Source organism: Nicotiana tabacum, chromosome 13, assembly GCF_000715075.1.
Source record: "Nicotiana tabacum cultivar K326 chromosome 13, ASM71507v2, whole genome shotgun sequence".
Taxonomy (NCBI): Eukaryota; Viridiplantae; Streptophyta; class Magnoliopsida; order Solanales; family Solanaceae; genus Nicotiana; species Nicotiana tabacum.
The window spans coordinates 96,759,228-96,782,116 of NC_134092.1; the positions used below are offsets into that span (position 1 = coordinate 96,759,228).

A 22,889-nucleotide genomic window follows, 5' to 3' on the forward strand; every position below is an offset into this window, starting at 1 on the left:
AACACATTTGAACTCTCTTATTAACATACGATGGATATTTCTCTCCTTCCACAAGACCCACATGGGTGCTAATGGTGCAACATCTGATGCTCTCTAACTTCACATCCTTCTTCTGAAAGTCCAACTAGATGAGTGCTTCCTTTAATGTGCCCAGCATTGTCATTGCAGCTGGAACCATCTCAGCATCTCAGACACGCGAGTTACCACCTGTAATGTGGGAGGAAGGTGTTCCACACCTTCATCTCAACATTTGCACATAAAGCACCAAATAACATATTTATCCTCTTTTTTCCCAAATTCTCAATGGTCAGGTTAGTTCCCCCTCACAGCTAATCAAGTAAACAAATACACCTTCTTTCTTACTCTAGGAATCCAAACCGATAAGTCCAAAAAAATCGATTCCTTTCTCACCAAAGCTTATGATAGTATGACTTGAATTAAAAAAATCCATCGCTTCCCATCTCTATAAAGTTCTGACTAATATTTGATATACTTTACTTGTAAAGCAATTCAACCAAGCCTTGGAATTCAACTACTTCTCAATCTTGAAGATTCCTCCAAATACTTATATCCCAATGAACTCATTCCCATCCCCCCCCCCCCAAACCCCAACATCCACATGTGTCATATTGTCGACTCCTTCAAGCCGGAAATAATGCCAGGAATATGTCTTAAGGTCTCTTCTCCACACCACATGTGACTCCAAAAGCTTATTCTACTTCCATCTCCCACTCTGAAAGTTATATTGCGGATGAAGTCTTCTCACCCCTTCATAATATTCCTCCAAACTACACCCAAATGAAAGTGTCATAAAAGACTAGAAAACTAAAACCAACGGATCATCATACTGTACATCTCCAAATTTAAACTTCGTTCAGCCATACTTTCACATTACCATCCAAAACTACTCTAGCTCTCCATTTTTCGGGAAGCATCTTCAAAAAACTTTGTATTCTCCTCAACCTTCCCACTCTTTATAGCATGCACTCCACACGTAGTCTCCTTCCCTTCAAGATGAACTAAGCGGACACATATTTGGACAGCACTAAAGGAATTTGGATATTTAATTTGGTAGGTAAGCTTTTTCTTCAATTTCAAATATGCTTTTGTGTTGAAAATACAAGACAAATGACTACAAGTATGTGGAAAACCTCCAAAAAATATTTAACACAGGATAACCTAAATGTTGCTTTAGTTGGATCACCCTAAATTGTGCATGTTTAACACAGGATAACCTTATCAGGAGGAGCTTTAAGCTAGCCAACAGATGTAACATATGCCTTAACAATTCAGAATCTATCAACCACTTATTTCTTCAGTGCCTAGCTGCAGCTGATATTTGGAATATGTTTGTGTCACCTTATGGCTGCAATGGTCTATGCCAGGCAATATCCGAGAGGAGTTTGTGAGCTGGAGCTCATGGTCCTGCTTGCATTTTGTGGTGCATATGGACAGAAAGGAACCAAAGATGTTTTGATGGCATCTCAACTCCCACCCCTACTCTTAAGGCTAGACGTTTGGTTAATCTTTTTAGTTGGTTTAACCGCACTCCTGTATTTAGTATTGATACTTTAGTGGAATTCATCAGCTCACTAGTTTTGTGATAGTTTCTTTGTCTTTGTTTTAGCTGAGAATTTCCCTCTTTTGTAATCTTTGCATCTTCTTGATGCCTATTAATGATATATCACTTATTTCAGCTAAAAACATCCAACAACATACCGAGCGCACAAGGAAACTCATCTACACCAAAAGTTAATAGGAAAAAGAGAGTCTTGACATTTAATACTTAAGTTCTTAATTCTTATGATCGCATCTCTCTCCATACTAGCACAAGAATGCATAAAAGAGCAATCTTCCATAACCTTTTTCTTCCGGTATCCAATTTGTAGGGTTTTTTATGTAGTATCCAATTTGTAGGTCTTCTAACTTTTACATCCTCTCCCGGATTTGCACAAGAAATAACAACAACAACAACAACAACAACCCAGTATAATCCCACTAGTGGGGTCTGGGGAGGGTAGTGTACGCAGACCTTACCCCTACCATGAGGTAGAGAGGCTGTTTCCAATAGACCCTTGGCATCCTTCCCTCCAAGAACTCCCCACCTTGCTCTTGGGGTGACTCGAACTCACAACCTCTTGGTTGGAAGTGGAGGTTGCTTACCATCAGAGCAACCACAACAACAAGAAATAACAACAAAAAAATCGATGCCCACATCGCACCATGTAAGGATTTTCTTGGGTACCTTCAGTCTCCATGTTGACATCGACATTAGTCTCGGATCACCTAAAATCATGACTTCATAGTATGATGATGACGAACCCTCCATGTCATTTTACCAACCTTCCCAAATATTTTAGAAGTATATACTTCCGCTAGAAATCTCTTCACTTCTTCATTCTCCCAAACCACTATGCTTCTTCTAATGCATGCTCCATGCATGGTATCCTTCATCCCTTTTAAGAATTTTAAATGCTATGAGAGAAAGGTGGGGAATCTCATCTTTTAGAGCATATCGCCACACCAAAATCGAGCCAAAACCAAATTTGTTTCCCATTCCCCACCGAGAATACTATAACTCTTGAAGAATATATTCTATTACATAACCCTTTTCATGGAGTTGCATCATACGGTGACATCTCTTGTCTAAGAACCCCCTATATTGTTTTACATTTTACAACATACTTCAGCTTAATTGCTTTCCTCCATGAGACTTTTTCCTTCTGCGGAATTCACCATAACTAATCCTACAAGTGCTCAATTAAATGTGGTTCATCTTCGGATGCCAGTACTCTATTCCAGAGTCCAGATTGGTGTCATAACCGATTCCCAGCTCACTAAGCAGATTTTTTGCAACCATTCAATCCATCCCATAATGTCCCTCATAAGTTTTTTAAGAATATTATTAAAAGCCAAGTGAACCAAGAGGTTCTCACTGACGGAGAAACCATACGCTATAAAGAAATATGTGCTTCGAATGATAATGCGCAATTAAACCCACCGAAAAGCAGCTCATTCGTTCAATTTCAACTTTGAGGAACAGGGTTAATATTGGCATTATTGTATTGTTTTTTATAAAGTATCGGCATTATTGTATATTGGATGCTAAAATTAATTCTTCTAGTTGCAAGTTGATTATTATAGTACTATTTTTTTATTTTTTTGATAAGGTAAGTAATTTTATTAATGGAAGGGAAAACCACATATACAAGTTGTAACCAAATAGCAGAGAACCTACACCAAAAACTATATGTATAGTATTTTTTTTAATTTGATAAATTGTGTGCTTCACTTTAAAGAAGTACGCGCTTCACTTCTCGCTTTTCAATTCAAGCCCATGAACCTAGCCAGTATTTTCTGCTTTTTGCTTGTAAAAACACTGCTAGAAAGGGTTAAATTTGATAATGAAGTATTTCTAGTAATTAATAGCTTATTGAAAATTTGAAACTAAATACTTATAAAACTGACTTGCGCTTCCTTGATTTCAATTGTCCTTATATTTTAGAGAATCAAAATTTGATTATCTTCAACTAATGTTCTAATTATTGTTTAAGTATTTTTAAGTGAAGAAGGGTAGAGGAGCGAGCCCATTACCCACTGAGTTTCAAACTATCCGCCACTAATCATCGGGGATTTCTCAGTTATCACATAAATTATTGCTTAATTATTTTTAAAATGTGAGAACATAGCTTGTTCTAATTTAAATGACGTGTTCAAACATATAAGTATTATTTTTAAGGAAGTTAATTAACCAAACTTCCAATCTCATTCCAAAAATTAGTCGACTAAATCCTTAATAACAGCAATGCAATATCAATCTGAAACGAAGATATAAAATAGTAAAAGACAAGTACGAGGATAAATTTGATGGGTTCTTCATACTAGTATTGACCCTTTAACCTAGCGGAAGATTTTGAAGCCAATAAACATTTACTCAACCACCAAACTCAAGGAAGACAAGTCAAAAGTACACAGATAATATGGTCATGTGCATGTGAAGTTGATCGAGCACAATTGAATACTCAAGCATGACTGAGATATGTTACCTATAATTTTCAATCATGTTTTGTAGCTAAGATCTAGGCATCCTGGACCAAATTGGGTCATATGATCCACATTTCCTATAGTACATCTAATCTCGATAACCTCTATTTTTTCATGGCTACAAAGCAAACAAGGTCCATTCTAAGACGTTGCGGGTTCTTTTTTCTTTTTCTTTTTCTTTTTCTTAATTTTTTTTTTTTTTGGAAATAGTAGACAAAGTGGGTTCTTTTAACTTCAATTTTCTTTTAAATCCCTTCATCTTTAGGTTCAAGGTGGAGAATGTGCAAGGTGTAAGTATGTGTAGAAAGTTCACCTCATCTTCATTTGAAGAACCTTTTCACCAACAACTGAGAGGTAACATGAAAATTCAACCATTAAAGTTTCAGATAACTGCGGGGTAGCAGAAAGTATCCTCCTCGTAGATTTATAAGCTACTCTCCGGATATCCCAACTTGGATGGCATTGTAAAAAGAGTATAAACTGTGAAAAATTAAGCACCAGTTAGAAATAAAAACAAATTCATTAAAGCATAATGACACCCAATTAGATAAACTGCCTCGCCAATTGACCTGCATTAATGTCTTAACTTCAAAAGTCTCCAATACCCTGCAGAAAAGAGACACTCAACTTTGATCATGATACTTCCTGGCAACACTAAAAAAATATACACAGATAGCAAACTGAGAGTAGGAACCTTCTCAAAAGTAGGATTCCTATGTGCACCATAAAACTAACCTTCGTGAATGATCTACCAGCATCACCTCAAAAAGGTCATGACAAGCCAAACAGTCCTCAGTTGATAATTTTGAGGCCTGGAAAGAGAATAGAAGCAAGTTAAGAGAATCTTAACGAAAACAGAACACAAACTTAAGGATTTCACATGCATCTTGTATCAATATATAGGTCCTCCTAAGAAGGCATAGAAGTATCTCTGTATACAATATTACACCTCATACACTGTTGCAAACTTCTTAAGATGTTTACGAGCTTAAACAACTTTAAAATGTCAAGGGGGGAATAAACATCCCTGAACTGCCGGGCGATAAATGGTGGGGAAAAAAACACAAAATTTAAGACCTCCCAAGAAGAGCAGAAGTAAGAAAGAAGGCCGTTGAAATTTGAAGAGATGAAGCCTAGGAAAAGAGCATCAACTTCAAAGCCGAGAGTTTTACTTCATTAATTGTTTGGACTTTGGACTAAAAGAATGCCATGAGAAATTGCATATTCACTAACAATGCAGACAACCGCATATAAGTGGGCAACAGAGAGAATATCATCTTATGCTTCTCGTGTGCCAACTGAGAAAAACAATCAATCAAGATGACCAAAAATAGCTCAGAATATTCACCAGAGGAATTGGCACAACTGACGGCTCGTTCTGTGATACCAATGACCAAATTTTCTCCTTTATTATAATTTCATCTAACAACAGCAGCAAAGTCAAAATTAGAATGTGTAATAAACAAAAATTCATATGAAAAGAAATTACTGAATTGTATCACAGAACCCAAAATCTAGGTCAGTAACCATTTTTTTCTTATCAATAGGTCATTAACCATTATTCATGCACCACAAAAGTGAAAAGTCCTAATACACCTGCTTTAACATCCACTGCAGCAAGTTTTGCCACACAGAGCAATGCATAAATTCCATCCAACCGTTGTGCTGCTTTCGGGTAACCAGATTTAACAAGTTGTATAAGAGCTGCCAGCAGAGAGGACATCTGTGGAAGAGCATCAGCATTTTGGCACATTGCTCGCAGGCAGCGAAGATGACCTCTTCTAAGTGCTTCCTTCTCTTTGAGCCCTGATGCAATGAGAGATATGACATCCGGCTGAATAGCATCAGCACATCGTGCGGTCCAAGCAGCCAAACAAGATAAACATGCAAGCTTGGCCTCTTCATTACCTGGATAAGCATAAAGAATATAACACAGATCTGTAAGCTAAAGAAGACATTGCAGAAAAAGGAAGTGTACGAGAGAAGTTAGGCACACACATCAACGAGATAAAGATTCCAAAACGTACCATCATCCTTGTAACAGGACAGAAGGAAATTACAAATAGTCTTTGACAAGCTGTTAAGGTGTTTTCCTTCTGGGGCATTTGATAATTCTTGCAGTGCATTTATCATGCCAACTCTCTGATAGGGAAATGTAAGCCTTCCTTCCGAACCTGTCAATATTCCAGATCCAGTAAATTGCTAGCTAATTAGTAAAACGCCATATTAATAAGTCAAAGAAAACATATAAAGTCAGAAGCACAAACCTCCAATAACCAATTTGACTGCATTAAACATCGCTTCTATAGCATCTGGACTGCTAGATTTTATGCTTAAGCACCTTACGATGGATAACGCAGCAATCCTTCTAGCTTCATCTGCATGTCTCGCCTGTGTCAATAAAACTGAAAGAATCTCTACGGCATATTTACTCAAGTCGAGTTTGGAAGATTGCAAAAGGATTCCAACTGATTCCAAGACAAGCTCCGGATTTCGTTTCAACATCTTGACAGATGAGGGAATGACAGTGTTCTTAAAATCATCATGTGTCAAACGAGAAAATAATGGAATGAAAGCATCACTGAGGCCCTTTGGTGGTTTTTCTCTTGCATTTAGAACAGCTTTAACATACATCTCAAGAAAATTTTGCTGCAAGACAAAAACAACACAATATGTAAAGATAAAGCATAGAGGCCTAGGAGGATCCTAACATCTTTGGCTTCACGTGCCATAACATTTACATCACAAGAGGCATCATAGCTGCTTGAAAACCAGTTCATACCTTCCATTGATCAAATGAAGGTGGATTTATACTTGAAAATTCTAGCATCAAGAGTATAAGCTTAGGACAATCCTTGTAAGTGATCCTTGAATCCCTTAGTTCCTCCATGAAAGTTTTGTAAATATCTGGTGCCTGAAAAAGAAACACGTTATAATGAAATTTAGGACCTCTAAAACCATGCTTCAATCAGGACCTGCATATTAGTCAAATGAGATGAAACCTTTGAAAACAAAAAGAATAAGCTTCTTTTGCAGGTCCTTCTGACATGGGACGATCCTTGCATGCCAATATGCAAGACTGATGCTTGTGCTTGCGCTAGTCGACAAACTGCGTTCTTTGATACAGCGGAAAACTGGCTATTAGTTAGGAGAAGACAAGACCAACTTAAGAGCCTGTGGCACCCTATATAGGATTGGAAGTTGAACTGTTTTTCCATGAATTGTACAACGGTGCCAGCAAAAGCTTTCATAAAAGCAATTTCACCCAATGCTTTGATAATCACATCATCCACTGCGGCCCTTGATCCTCGATCATCATAAATAAATACTGTTTTGAAAACTACTTCTACCAACAGGGAAGCAATTTCAGTTGTCATCTCTGTAGAATTCAAAGTCAACAGTGAGTTTAACATAAAAATTACATCCTGAAATTAGAAAGAGTAAATATTTATTCAATTTATAATAGGAATACTTCACCAAAAGAACTTCTAGAAATGCACCACAAAAGAGTGTTTACCCGCAACCCATTCAAAAACAAAAATGTTTATAATTTCTATCAAGAGTCGGATATGTCACATAAGCAACATTGCACTAACTCTACCATGTCCATATGTCAACCCTGTGCAATCAATAGTTATTGCCAACAATTTGCTTGTAGAGGAGTGGCCTAACAACCTTTATACCCATTTCACCTTATAGTAGAGGAAAGACATAGATTACCAGCACTCATGTGATTTTATTCACTAATTTGAACATGTATGAGTGGGAATTGAAAATGCATACATAATGAATAAAACAACAAGACAGATTACTCTATCAGCCCACCCCCACCCCCACCCCAAACCAAAAGAAGGCTACAAAGATGATGTTAAACGAGGTAAAGTAAACAATTCTATCCTACAGCAAATTGTCTGATTTTCCAAAGTAGTCTCTCATTTCCTATCCTGTAATGGTTGCTAGTTTATCATGCTATCATAACAAAACATTTTCCAACTTGTCCAACGGTAACATAAGGTATATTGTATCCTGATTCTCTAATATGATCAAGGACCACTTAATTTGGGAAAATTATCTCCATTTATATGCATTAGTCTTAGAGTAGACAAGTCGGTACTTGCTATACAAACCATAACCAAGAAAAGGTATCAAGCACCTTCAAAACGTCATGTTGAAGTTCTCAACAATTACTCTATACCTGATGTTAGGTATATCATAAATAGAATCTTGGAGAAAGTGCGCATCTTGTTGATACTGTAATGTAGGAGAATTGCATGATTCACAAGCCTAGAATTGAAAGACCACAACAACTTCAGAGCTGATCAAGCTTAGCTGAAAGTTGCAGGTCAAAGAGGGATTTGGCGGGATGTGGTGGAGAATGCTTGGTGAAAAAGAATTTAGGAACCAAGACTGAAAGAATAAAGAGTGGTAAGACCACTCAGGCAGTTATCTATAGGTGTTGCACGAAAAGAAAGGGTAAAGCCGTAAAGGAGGAGGAGCAAGAGGAAGAAGCCAAAGAAAGGTCTATTATTTCCACCTAGCTTCATGTAAGGTTGCATAAAGCACCACAAAGCAAGAATAATATCACTAAAAGCCAAAAAGCATCAGATCTTTTTTTATAACTAAGAAATTCCCGGGCACCAATAGCGCATTGTCCGAGACTCGGCGGATAATGAGTTCTCTGCTCTACCCTTCTCCATTTAAATACCAGACTTTTGTCAATGGCAGGGTTACAACCTGTGACGTTAGTCTTACCCATGCATCACACCATGTGCTCCTACCATTAGAATTTAGACCAAAGTTTTAGGGGTAAGAAATCAAATCTTTTCTATAAACAAGAATATGTCTACTACATTTGCATCAGGCTCCTTCTTTCTTTTGATGGTCAAAATTTCGTCGACATTGCACACCAAGATGGTGCGACAAAATATATACAATGTGAACTTATGGCTCAACCACATCTATCTCTTCAAGTCAATAATAGCTTTTTTGATACACCACCAGTCTCATATCAGTATATTTGTAACATTTACTTTTCTCCTTCACACTAACTCTCCCGTGCATGATCACTCATAACTCCTTGCTACTCCTAATCACCGTAAAGCTCAACATTTTATTTATCGGTTTCTAATCCCGTGCATGATCACTCATAACTCCTTGCTACTCCTAATCACCGTAAAGCTCAACATTTTATTTATCGGTTCACTAGTTCAAAAAGAAGATATGCATATTAACATGTCTACGAGACTTCTTTACTTAAACTATCCCCGGACACAACTACAATTTGTCGTATATTTATCTTATGCATGTTATACATTGTTTCATGTTAGACAAAATAAATAGTTTCTTTAAGCACATAAATGCTTTCTAGCCATCCATCCATTATATCAATGTATTAACAACTTTATACGCCTCTCTAGGCACCTACAAAAGGAAATAGGTGCTTAGAATGTTCATTTTCCGAATCACCAACTAGGTAATAGCCCAGCCTAACAAGGCCTCTACCAGAAGCAAAATTTTCAAACAAAAACGACTAATCGAACTCAAGCAACTACACTCCAGCTCCATCACCATCGCCTAATTCATTGAGTAACTTTTTGTTCTGATTCATTCAGTAACTCTTTGTTAAACTACTAAGCTAATATGAGTTGTATCGTCGAACTTCATTCAAAAATGAAACTTGAATTTATATACAATCAAATTCCAAAATCATCTCTATTTGATCATTCCATTCTTTCACCAGTGGTCTATCGGAAACAGCCTCTCTGCCCTTACAGGGTAGGGGTAAGGTTGCGTACATCTTACCCTCCCCAGACCCCACTTGTGGAAAATCACTGGGTTTGTTGTTGTTGTTGTTGTTGTATCTCTATTTGATCATTGTTTAGATTTCGCTGAAATTCAGCGTGGGTGCTGCAGTGAGTCATCTAGATGTCGAAAGTTTAAAGACTTGATTGAGGAATGCAATATTATCCGACAAAAGCCCCGGCAGGACTTGTTCAAATAATGATTCAGTTACAATTCAATTCTATGTGGAGATCCTAACAATGCATAACATGGAACGGATGTGAAAACAGAAATGCTAGTTTCCTCAAGCATTCCCCTCTCCTATAACACCTGTAAGTTGAAGATGCTTCAAATGTCACATTGAAGGCTAAAAGGAACACATATATATACTTAAAAATCTGCAATACAATGGTAACATAACCATATCCCATACTACTTACTGCATTAAGCTTCTTAAACCATGGTCTATTTTCCAAATGTCTGAACCCAAATCTCGTAAAAGAGAATGTTATGACCCTTCCATCTAAATAAATATGAGTAAATAATTAACCAGGATGAGCAAATAACCAATCAAACCATCAAATGTACGCCCCAGGCTGGCATTGGTGTCCCTTTTTTCATTGATAATCTCAGTTTTAATTAAATGTGCCAAACTTTTCCAAATATAGAAAACAGTGCTTCCATCACACATCATTTGAATCCTTAGGGCCGCTAGAAACTGGTGATTCATTTACTTCACATGCATATAACTTTTCAATTGTGACCATGAGGAACAAAAGAAACAGCAGAGCATTCAGTCAACTGAGAACACTTTCTAACAGATTGTTGAAACCTTTTCCCTTAATATATTCTTATAGATGATTGGTTGTTCTTTGTAGGGATGCATGTTTCAGTCTAAGGATTATCAGAGTTAGATGCCTCTTGTTCACACATTCCCATTTAATTGTTGAACAACAGAACTTTTACTCAACAAAAAAGCAGAAATATTAACTTTCATAAACTATTTTAGCACTCAAGGGTGTGGCCTAGTGATCAACGAAGTGGGTTGAGAACCATGGAGTCTCGGGTTTAAATTCGAGCCGAGGCAAAAATATTAGGTGATTTCTTTCCGTATATTCAAGCCTTGGTGGACAGAACTAACAGGTACCTGTGTTGGTGGGAGGTACTGCATGGATTGAGTCGAGTTGCACGCAAGCACGCCCAGATACCACGGTTATCAAAAAAATAGCTATCAAAATACTTTGACAAATTTGTGAAAAGACCATATCTTTCTCCTCTATGGGTACACCGTTATGGAGAAATGTTCCCCATGGAAAATAGTCTTCCGTGGAAAATATTTTACCTTGAGAGAACATTTACCGGATTAATTTTCCAGTGTTTGATTATGTACAAAGCAATGGTGAAATTTAGAGCGTACAGGCAATGTTTTGATGATACTTTCGATTGAAAATACTGTCTTACTTATTATAAAACATAAGAGAGAAAATGCTGACCAGAATTACGGAGAATGTTAGGAATCTCATTTCGGAAAATCTGAATTCGGCGTTTGGTGGATGATGTTGAGATTGACGAAGCAATGGAATTTAATGATTCGACTGGACTCGCCATTTTGGAGCTGAAGCTGATTTCAGATTGACGCAGCAGTCTCTCGCTCCGGCGATCCCCGAGAACGGCGGAGTTGGACGTAGCGGCGAGCTCAATATGACGGAAAATAGAGAGAGAAACTGTTAACGATGAAATTTTCGGAATAAGATTTTAGGGTTTCAAATGGCTGTCAACAAAGATGGCTGCTAATAGTTTTGTTTTAAAGTCTCCAGCTCCAGCAAGTAGGACTGTAGGAGGGTATTTCCTGTGTCGTCCTTGTCCTTTTCTTTCTCCCTATTAATATTAATTGATTTGATTTGATTTGATTTGATTTGATGATTTGATTGGATAATGAAGATCTGAAACTCAGTAGTAGTTTGCAAAATAAGTGTTTTTAAAATTCTTTTTCAAAATGGAATTAGCAAAAAAAAAAAAAAATTAGGGTCATTTGTCTCACATATTAGCTATGCAGTTATTATAGTACTGGTTATTATCCAAAAGTAATAACATATGAATTAAGTATTATATATAGAAATAACAATATAGAGATTGTTATACCGTGAATAATAATGTATAATTATTGTGCAAGATCATATTTTAAAAGAACTAATATTGGGATCTGCTTGTGTACCCTATATTAATAAGTGCATAGTTTTTAAGAATTATATAGATAGTAATAAATAATATATTTAAGTTATAAATTAAAAATTTAGAAAGTGTAAGTTCCTAAAAATGATGAATATTGCTTCAATTTAGCTAGCTCAATAAAAAAGAAATCTTGCCCTTTAGAAGTCTTTCATATATCATTATTATGATTTCTGAGGACTTATGTGGAAATACTTTATGAATTTTATTGTTATATATGTGACTTAATACCGAAAACAAACAAGTGACACAAAATAATTTTATCACAGTTATTCAAAGATTTGTTAGATAACATAAATAAAAATATTTTTTTCTTTTAAAGATTTAGGAATTAAGAGGTTGATTATATAGCTCCTAGAAAAGAATTGATAAACGTGAAGTCAAAAATGACTAATTGTAAGTTACTTTTTTATTTTTATAGAAACATAGCGAGTCAACTTATTGTTTCAAGTTTGCGTTTGAGTTAAATTGGATTTTTAACTAATTGCTTGATTCAACAACGTACTTATTTATTCTCAACAACAATAAAAAAAGTATTAATTTAAATTCTTAATATTAGTTCATCACAAGTTTTACATGTTTAGTTGTAACTATAATAATATTTGATTACATTATATTTTTATCCAATAAGAATTCTACTAGTATACGTACTCGTCCGGTGCGCGGATTATTTCAAAAAAAAAATTAATATAATATAAACATGTCTATATTGTAGACTAAATTTAGCGATCATATTGAGAAGAATTAAATCAAAAAACTAATATTTGAATTTCATACTTTCATACCAGTCTTATGCACTCACGTAAAGGTCAAAAATAAAATTTGTCTCAAATTCAAAATAAAATTAGTATAGATAATCAAATAAATTGCAGTCTTACATTTCCTCTTGGAGTGATTGAAGTTTCTTTCCTTCATAAAATAAGGATAGTAAAAGCTTTTACGTCAACTTATTCAATACCCTTTCCATCGTCCAAAGCATAACCAATCATTGTTGTTCCTCTTGTTTGAAAGACCCAATATTTTCATTAACTTTTGCACTAAATGATGCGTCTCGTCCAAGATGCCATACTTGTGCGGCTCCCCAGCTAGTAACTACTGCCTTTTCCTTCAATATTCCAGCTAATTTCTCTCCATATCGCATTGCACTTTAGCAGTTTTTTTTTCAATATAGCTTGTTGCGCTCTTGCTCTATTCTTGAACATTCTGTTTTGCAGTTGAAGTTATCTACTTCGGGGAAGGAGTTTTTGTTTCACCAGTTGTACTGATCTTCTCCTTAATCTCCCATGTTTTGGGGCAACAAAGAACGGAAGGGAAAAAGATATATGATCTGTCAAGAGAAAAAACAATTGTTTAAAGTTTGAAGAAAAATATACCTCTTATGTAAAATTGATTACAAATCTGCCCAAAGGAATACTGGTATATAATTATATATGCCCAAAGGAATAGTGGTATCATGTACATGTGTCATAATTGTCCTTGAACACAAGATGAGAGAACTATTTTTTATTGCTTGCTTCAGTTTGTCAATCCATCTCGCACCAAATGTCACGACCCGAAATTCCCAACCTCGGGACTATGATGGCGCCTAACACTCACTTATTAGGCAAGACGAAGTTAATAAAATAATTAATCAATTTTTAATAATTAATAAAAAGTATTGTCATTTAACAAGAAATAAACTTAGAATTTAACACATTGTGAATAAAAGTAACGCAATGCTAACGACTCCCAAAAATCCGGAGTCACAAGTATATGAGCGACTAAAATACTACATATATGGTATGAAACAAAGTACAACTGTTTGAAACTAGATAAACAGTAGGATAAATAAAGAAGGGGACTTTAGAGTTGCGAACGCCGTGCAACTATACCTCAAGTCTCCAAATGTGGCTGAATCCGAGCAGAAAACCACTAGACGTCGCTAGGATCAACACCAGTATTTACACAAGAAGTGTAAAAGTGTAGCACGAGTACAACCGACCCAATGTACTATGTAAGTGTCGAGCCTAACCTCGACGAGTACTGATGAGGCTTCTGATCTATAGAGGGCACTGTCACCATACGGCAAAATATATATATATATATATAGAGAGAGAGAGAGAGAACAAGTTTGCAGTAATTCTTGAACGAAATAACAAGTGGAACAATAAAAATATTAATTAGGAGGGAGCATGCGAAAAAAGGAAATATCATAAGTACGGCAAGTACGAAATCACCAAATAACAACTTCCGAAATAAGAAACAATGTAACCAAGTAATTCACCAATCCAGAAATCAAATAAGGCAATGAAATAAAGATGGCACGGCATCACCCTTTGTGCTTTTACTCTCGTCTTCACCATGTAATATCATAAATAAAATGGCACGATATCATCCTTCGTGCTTTAATCCTCACAACCTCTCAATATATGATAATAAATGCAAATAAGGCACCACAACACCCTTCGTGCTCTTCATTCTTCCTCACCAAGCAACAATACAAATACAAATTAACAATGCAAGGCGAAAAGCAATTTCACTTCAATTATAGAGCCATGGTAACCAATTCAACCTGCGAAAAATTACCAATATCTTCTAAAATAAAACAATAAATACTAAGCGACTAATTAAAGAATTAATAATCTAATCTAAGCATGAAAAATATAATCAATGAAACAATTTAGAACAAAGAATCAATTTTCACTCGCATGCTTTAACCGAATAACAACACATATGTACTCGTCACCTCACATGTACGTCATTCCCACACACAATACACGTAGCAAATAGGCCAACAAGTCCTAATCCTTAAGTCAAGGTTAACCGCGATACTTTTTTCACTACGCAACCAAAGCAATCAATCAACCACGACTTTGCCTTTTGAACAAGCCTCTAAACCAACCAAATCCAGCAAATTATCGATCAAACGGTTCAAACTAAGCTTTAGAAACTACCCATTTATGAAAATGAAAAGGTTCAGTTTTGATCATTTTTTGAAAAGTAAAAAAAAAAGAGTCAACCTCGGGTCCACTTGGTCAAAACCCGAGGCTCGCAAAACTCAATTACCCATTCACCTTGAAGCTCGATTATGTGATTTATTTCAAAATCCGACCTCAATTTGAGATCTAAATCTCAATTTTATAAAATTCCCCAATTTCTATCAAAATCTCTTATTTCTACCATGAAAATGCTAATTTTGATATGGAAAACACATGAAAAGTAATGGGTAATTGAAAAAAAAATGGATTAAAGTTACTTACCAATAATTTTGGGAAGAAAGTTCTCTTGAGAAATCGCCTCTAGAGTGTTTAGGGTTGAGAAATAGTATAAAATGAGCTAAGTCTCGACTTTCCCCTCTTTTTATCCAGCTACGGATATCGCAATTGTGAGCATTGCAAATACGAACCCTACCTCAGAAGCCCAGATATAGTAAATGAGACATAATGTTCGCAAATGTGGACAACCACCCATCGCAAATGCGGCCAAAAGCTTCGCAAATGTGAAGTAGACTCAAGTTGCCTGTGATCGCAAATGCGACCACTTCCTTCGCAAAAGCGAATGGCCACAGTTCGTAAAAGCTAACAAAATCCTCGCAAAATGCGAGGTTACTCAATCTCAGGCCTTGCTCGCAAATGCGAACTTTTGTCCGCAAAATCAAAGCTCGCAAATGTGAGATATGCAACAGAACACCAAAGCTGGAAAGACACCAGCACACTTCAACCATCCAAACTCATCTGAAACGCGTCTGAAACTCACCCGAACCCATCGGACTCCAAATTAAACATGCACACAAGTGTAGTAACATCATACGAACTCGCCTGCACGATCATATCATCAAAATAACACCTAGAACTATGAATTGGATATCAAAATGCATGAAATTTTCAAAGAAACTCAAGAACTTCAAAAATTACAACCGGCGTCCGAATCCTATCAAACCAACTCTGGTTTGCACCAATTTTTGCAGATAAGCTTCAAATAGCAAAGGGGCTTATACTAAGTCCCAAAATTAAAATTCGAGCCCGGTATCCATAAATTTAACCTACGATCAAACCTAAAAAATTTTTAAACCTTCAAGTTACTAGCTTTCGGTAAAAGAAGTCAAGTCAAGTTAGGAACTTTCGAATTCAATTTTGTGTATACGAACAAGTCCAAAATCACGATACGGACCACCAGAATCATCAAAATATTGATCCAGAATCGTTTACATAAAATGTTGACCGTAGTCAACTCAAGTTATTTTTAAAGCCAAAAATCATGTTTTCTTCAAATTTTCGCATAAATACTTCCCAAAAAGCGACACCGACCATGCACGCAAACTCAGAAACATCAAATGGAGCTAATGGGGGTCTTAGAATACCGAAATAAGGACTAGTACTCAAAATAACATATCGGATTGCCACACCAAAGTAGCCAAAGATGCAACCCAATCTCACACATATATTTCGAACCACTTGGTTCCCTTCGCAGCACAATGTCGAACATAATTGAGCTTCACATTGGAGTCTATAATTTTTTGTAAACTTTCTCTACATAAATTTTATTGATTTGATTTATTTACTACACAAGCAGATGCATACAAAAACCCAAAGTAGCTACTGTCAATTTATTCCACATACCTGACAACCACGAAAATTAACTTCTGGTCAATATGTTTCCCCACCACATTTGGCTACTGGCAATTTGTTTCACATACCTCACGGTTTCCCCAACCGTATCACCAATTATGTCGCATGCTCCCAAAGGTTGCCCCAATTGTGTCGCTTGAAAGCCAAAATTTAGCTTTGGCCTATAAATTGCCTTTGAGGTCGGGGGGAGAGAAAATAAACTCCCATGCTAAAAGGCAAGACTCTAAAGATAGAAGCTGTCATCCAAGGATAGTCAATACACTTCAAGGTTGGTATTTATGGTGCAATAATTATTATGTAACATCATTTAATGCAATAACTAACACCGTAATGGATCAAAATCCATAGGAATTTCTCTAATCTTCAAGAATTGTTTTTAAGTTTTCAAGCTAGAGTTTTGACCCCAAGAGATAAAATCTATATTCAATGCTAGAAAACAACTGGGATAAGTACTTGGGATGTATTATGAGATAGGTATCACCATTTGGTTAAGAAATAATACTAGTTTTTAAAATAGGTAATTATAAACTAGGGTATTTGAATAAGGATGAAGATGAATGGTTATTGCACACCTCATATTATCTTAAATCTTGTCCCATTTCTTTTTGAAAAAATGATTCCTGATTCTTACTAGGTATGTGAAGCTTAGGCCCTTTGGTCACATTTTCATTTTCTGTTCCAGGGACTAGACCTGAGCTGAGCCCTATGGATAGGACAACTCCATCTCTTATCGCTATTTTTTGGTAAGGCTCCGCACTTGTACTCGTGGAGAACTTTGCTATTATTCTTTTATGCCGTCGTTGCATGCCCCGGTGGACTATCTCATTTTGTGTCATATAGATCCCCGTGGCCGTTCATGAAATGGGGGATGGACATCGTCGGACCGTTGCCCTCGCTCCCGGAAAAGTAAGGTTTCTTTTAATTTGACTGATTATTTTTCTAAATGGATGGAAGCAAGTTTCTATTAGAAGATCAGAGAACGTGAAGCGGTCAATTTCCTGTGGGAAAATATAATTTACAGGTTCGGAATACCAAAAGAGATAGCATGCGACAATGGACCACATTTTATCGGTGCAAAAGTTACAAAGTTCCTCGAAGGCTTGAAAATAAAGAGGATCACACCTTCTCCTTATCATCCGAGCGCGAATGGTCAAGCAGAGTTAACAAACAAAGTTATTATTCAAAACCTCAAGGAAAGGTTGGAAGCAGCAAAAGGCGAATGGCCCGTAGAATTGCCTGGAGTTCTATGGGCCTACCGAATAACGGCCAAATCGAGCACATGAGAGACTCATTTTCCCCTTGTTTACGGTGCTGAAGCCCTAATCCAGGTAGAAGTTGGTGAATCCACTTTGAGATATTCTCAGACAAATGGAGAAACGAACGACGAAGCAATGCTAATCAACTTGGAACTGCTCGAGGAACGCATGGACTTGGCGCATGTAAGAATAGTAGCTCAAAAACAGAGAATGGAGCGATATTATAATTGAAGAGCCAACTTCCATTATTTAAAAGTAGGAGATTTGGTTCTGAGGAAAGTAACCCAAAGTACCCAGAAGCTCAACGCGGGGAAGCTAGGTCTAACATGGGAGGGTCCATACCGGATTTCAGCTATTTCTGGGAAAGGTTCATACGAGTTGGAGAACCAAAATGGAGACAAGTTGCCCAGCAACTGGAACGTGGTATACCTCAAAAGATATTATTGCTGATAAACATTATTCAAGCGGAAAGTATGTGCTGCACTCTTTTTTCTTTCGTTTAGTTTTTGTCCCAATTGGGTTTTTCTGGCATGGTTTTTAATGAGGCAGCGACAGAAAGCATGCTACAAATACAACATCAAAAAGACCTTTGATAGCAAGGCAAATAAACAAGCTTCCACTCAGGGATGATTGGATAATCTTTGGTTTGATAGAAAATTTCCACTGGGAAGTTAAGTTTGCTATCGAAACGGAGGTTACCTGACCATTCACGAGCACAAATCACTAGAGGACTGTTAGGTATTCTTTCACTCGATATCATGGATTCCTAAGGGGAAGTAAGGTATGTTGTCGAGTGAAGGATTACCTAGCAATTCATTAGTGGAATCTTCGAAGATACAAGACTTCAAGTGTTCGAATTCGCACTCTTCGCATTCGAACACTGGGGGAGATGTTATGAGGATACGACAACAATGAATGCCACTTTAACCGGGGAACGAAAATTCGAAAACTAAATGCATCATCGGGACCGGGTACTGCACAGCCAGCCCCGCAGAAACAAGTTGTACAAGATAGCCACAAGTCAATTTCTTTTCTGCGTAACAAGATGCTTATGTATTTTTGAAATAGAAGGAATAAAATGAAATCCTTTTGATTTTATCTTGTTTCTTGTCCGAACGATGAGTTAACTTTGTCATTTGAAAGTTAAATAAGTACTTCAAATGTTAGTGCCGGAATGAACAAGAGACGTCCTCTTCAAGAGCACCGTAAACATAAGAGGGCCATCTCTTATAAAAACCCTCACGTTAAAGGGTTGGTTCCGGAAGAATCAATACCCAGAATCTAAAATGCCATCGGGAAAAAATTCACCCGAAGCCGTATATGAAAAGGACGCAAAAGCAAACTTGCGCAAATATTCACAGAAACCCTCATGTAAAAGGGAAAATTGCGCAAATATTCATAGAAACTCTCACGTAAAAGGGAAACTTACGCAAATATTCATAGAAACCCTCACGTAAAGGGATAATACTCGAAACCAAAATGCTTTGAAGTAAAGGCATCCGAGACTACACATAGTAAAGTGCAAATAGAACAACATGCCTACATGCTTGAGTAACTACAAAAGTTAAAGACTTACATGGATATTCAAACAAGAGTAAGACTCAAACGATACTTGAGCAAAAATATGTCTTTATTTACAAAAACAGACCAAAACGAGAAAAGAAAGAAAAAGCTAAACTGCAGCGTCTCCGGAACCAAGAGCAAGATAAGAATCTGCATCCCGAGGAAAAGTAGGTGTTTCCACCGATGGCTCAACGTTTTTCCCAGTTTGCTCTTCGGCATCATCGCCTTCCGATCCCTCTTCAATTTCCGAAAACTCGAAACCGGAATTGGAAGAACCTGGAGCATCAGACTGCACCGGGAGTCCATTATTTACAGCTAACTCAAGCTCTCGGGCCTTAGCAATTCGGCATCAACATCAATGATACTAGCTTTGGCCTCTTCCAAGTTTTTTCTCCTCATGCTGCATATGGAATAAGTTTTTCAATAACGAGGGAAGCCACTCGACGCTTAAGTTCTTCTTTGAGTTGGGAAACCTCGGCAGAAAGGCTTTCCCCGGGCGAATCTAGTAGACTTGAGGCTGACATCAAGATCGCAAACAGTTGAACTAAAGAGCTTGTTATGCTCAATTGTTTTCCTGTACTTCTCTTCTAGTTGGGCGTGTTTCGCCCCCACATCAGCAAGCTCTTCGATTTTGGAGTTCAAGGCTACTTCTAAGTTGGTTACTTTTTCGGCAGCAGCAGGCTCGCACTCGGTTGCAGCAAGAACGGCATCCTGAACTTCCGCCCATTTGGCCTTGGCTTCATCAAATCTAACCCTCGATGCCCGACTTCTTGGCTAAGGGTTACCACTTCTTGGTCACTTTTCTGCAAACGAGCCTCCAAAATAATGGCCTCAGTAGCTTTGGTTTCCAGTTCTGAGAGGCGGAGAACAGTTTGCTCTCGATCCACCAAATGCTGATTCTGTTCAGAAGTAAGTTCTTTCTTTTCACGAATCAACCTTTGAAGGCCTTCAGAAGCAAGAAAGTTGGCCTGCAAGACAAGAAGAAGTAAAACTTAGAATACATCCATACAAAAGTAAAAGAAGTAATGAAAGGAGAAAAGAATGTACCGCTGCGGCGTTGTGCATGGCATTGTTCAACAAGCACTCTCCCGAGAGTGCCTGAATCTTTTCCCAGTCTTTTTTTGAAGCCAAAGGCTTCAGATAGTTAGCAAGCTCCACCGGCCAGGATAACAAGTTGCATCTGGTAGAGACCAAAAGTGTAACGTTCCTCCTCATTTGCGGATCTTCAGAAGGGGCAACATAATTTCCCCCCAAATTCCCATGAACTAGGGACTGTGGAAGAGGAACGCCTTCTTCATGGTCAGGTGCGACCGATGGATGATGTAGAAACTGTCGATGGAAGAGTGGATAAAGATGGAAGTGACGTAACAGTTGCTGGTGTTGGTGAAGGTGGAGATGAAGTTGATGGAGTTGAAGAATAAGAGGTAGCTGCATCAAATGCACTGCCGGTTGTTGGATGCTCGCCAACCAAAGATGGTAAGGACCTGGTATTCTTCCCCGCAGCACCGGTTACAACAATTAGGGTCTGAAAACGGGAGTTGACATATTCTACCAAATCAGATTCTCCCCAAAGTGCTGAGACATCATCTTTAGTTGGCGTAACTATCTCAATAGGTCAAGCATTATATTGAGATGATGAAGATCGTCGCCTTCTATGTAAAGAAGCTCCCTCATCAACAACTTCTTCATCAGCATCAATCATCACGGTGTCTATAACCGGCCCGGAAGAAGGACCAATCGCCATCGCCATCGCCATCGGAGAAGACTCGGGGGCATCGGTCTTTGCCCTCTTATTCTTTTCCCCAATAGCGGAGGAACGTCTTCTCTTTAGTTGCTTATCCTCCGCCCGGGGACTCCGCAAAGAAGAGTTTTCGCCCGAAGCAGGCCCGGAGATACCTATTCGAGGAAGTGCTTCCTAAAGCAGCCTCGCTGCATCAACGGGATCAGCCAAAGCGTCCTCCTCGGGGATAGCAACAGAGCCCGCATGTAGACCTAATTTCGTGAACAAGTCAGAAGGGTTCAACCAAGTTCTTCATAATGGAAGCAAGGTAAATTAAAATTATCATGATTTTTGGCCTTCCACCCGTATTTAAGGGCCAGTTCTTTCCATAAATGAGTTTCAGGCATTGTGACGTCCAAAATCTTTTGAACCCACCGGTCCAAACCTACTACCACCGGTGGGGTCCATTGAGTTGCTGAAACATACGAAGGGTGAAGAAATGATATAGCCATAAAAGAATATCTAGCAAAAGGGAATGTTATACGAAGAACTTACTACTGCGATTCCAAGTGACCGGAAAGGATGAAGCCGTTGTCGAAATGATGTCGTTGGTGGCAACTGCAATGAACCGTTCCATCTACCCATAGTCGTTGTCATCATCCGTGCTAGACAACAAAGTATGGTGGCCACGCTTGCAAAGGTTTATCATTCCCCCATATAAGATTTTGGGGGAATAGAGATTCATCATATGAGCTAAGGTTAGCTCCTCTCCAGTTTCTTGGCACAAATGTCAAAGGCAGGCGACCGTCCTCCACACTGAAGGACTTACATGTGCCAAGCACACTTGGTAACGAAGGCAAAACTCCGCAATCACGGAATCAAGCTCTCCGCTCAAAGAAAATGCACCTAAAGTAAAGGGATACGTAAAAAAGTATGTAAAACCTTCCTTAGGAAGGGTCACTTACTCCGATAGATCAGGAGCAATAATATCTAACTCATGGCAGCGACAATCCTCCATCATAGCAGGAATACTGGAACGACGAATGGAAGAAGGGTACCTACTAACAGCCCATGTGCGAGGGTTAGCAGTAGGGAATTTCTCTTCAAGATCCTTCGAAGTACTGAGTCTTCTTGGGATGATGGAACCCACCGTTAGAGGAACAGAGTCCTCGGTTTTGTTCTTATTCTTTGTAGAACCAACACGCTTAGAGGAAGAAGCCATTGAAAAAGAAGATAGAAAAAGTTTTGTGTTTGAAGAGAACTAGAGGAAGAATGGAAAGCAAAGATGTAAATCAAGAGTTCGAGAAATTATGAAACGAGAAGGAAAAGAATGTGGCGTATAAGTAAAATTTTGGCGGCTAAATTCATGGCCATGATTACCTCAATAATCGGCAAACGCCATACTGAATCATGGGATGACGCGTGTTTGTGGCATTAAATACGGAGAGACGTGCGTCTAATCAACTGTTAGGGACTTTCAGAGGGAGTTATAATAATTCCAGCTAAAAAAGGTGTTTCTACCAACTTTTCGATAACATAAAGTTATGTCACCGGAAAGCGGCGAGATTATCTGTATAGGGTGAAATATGATATGACACATAGTCGCCTAAAGGGAGGACACGTGAAACCCAAGACAGGGATGACCGAAGACCGAACGCAGCCATTCCGCTTGTCACCGGAAAGGATAAC

General features: G+C 37.9%; 1 protein-coding gene across 3 annotated transcripts in view; it reads right to left on the minus strand.

Annotated features, from left to right (window-relative positions):
- Window positions 1-11,685, minus strand: part of LOC107809447 (protein ILITYHIA-like) — a 42,449-nt gene extending 30,764 nt beyond the window's left edge. For all 3 annotated transcript variants that reach the window (XM_075228206.1, XM_075228205.1, XM_075228204.1), the window contains exons 1-10: window positions 11,319-11,685; window positions 7,047-7,423; window positions 6,827-6,958; window positions 6,312-6,693; window positions 6,072-6,218; window positions 5,641-5,952; window positions 5,393-5,466; window positions 4,780-4,856; window positions 4,614-4,650; window positions 4,358-4,524 (exon numbers count right to left, since the gene is read on the minus strand). In XM_075228206.1, the coding sequence (XP_075084307.1) occupies window positions 4,358-4,524; window positions 4,614-4,650; window positions 4,780-4,856; window positions 5,393-5,466; window positions 5,641-5,952; window positions 6,072-6,218; window positions 6,312-6,693; window positions 6,827-6,958; window positions 7,047-7,423; window positions 11,319-11,433 (1,820 nt within the window). In that variant the 5' untranslated portion in view covers window positions 11,434-11,685. The remainder of the gene's footprint in view (window positions 1-4,357; window positions 4,525-4,613; window positions 4,651-4,779; window positions 4,857-5,392; window positions 5,467-5,640; window positions 5,953-6,071; window positions 6,219-6,311; window positions 6,694-6,826; window positions 6,959-7,046; window positions 7,424-11,318) is intronic.
- Between the last annotated feature and the right edge of the window lie 11,204 nt (window positions 11,686-22,889).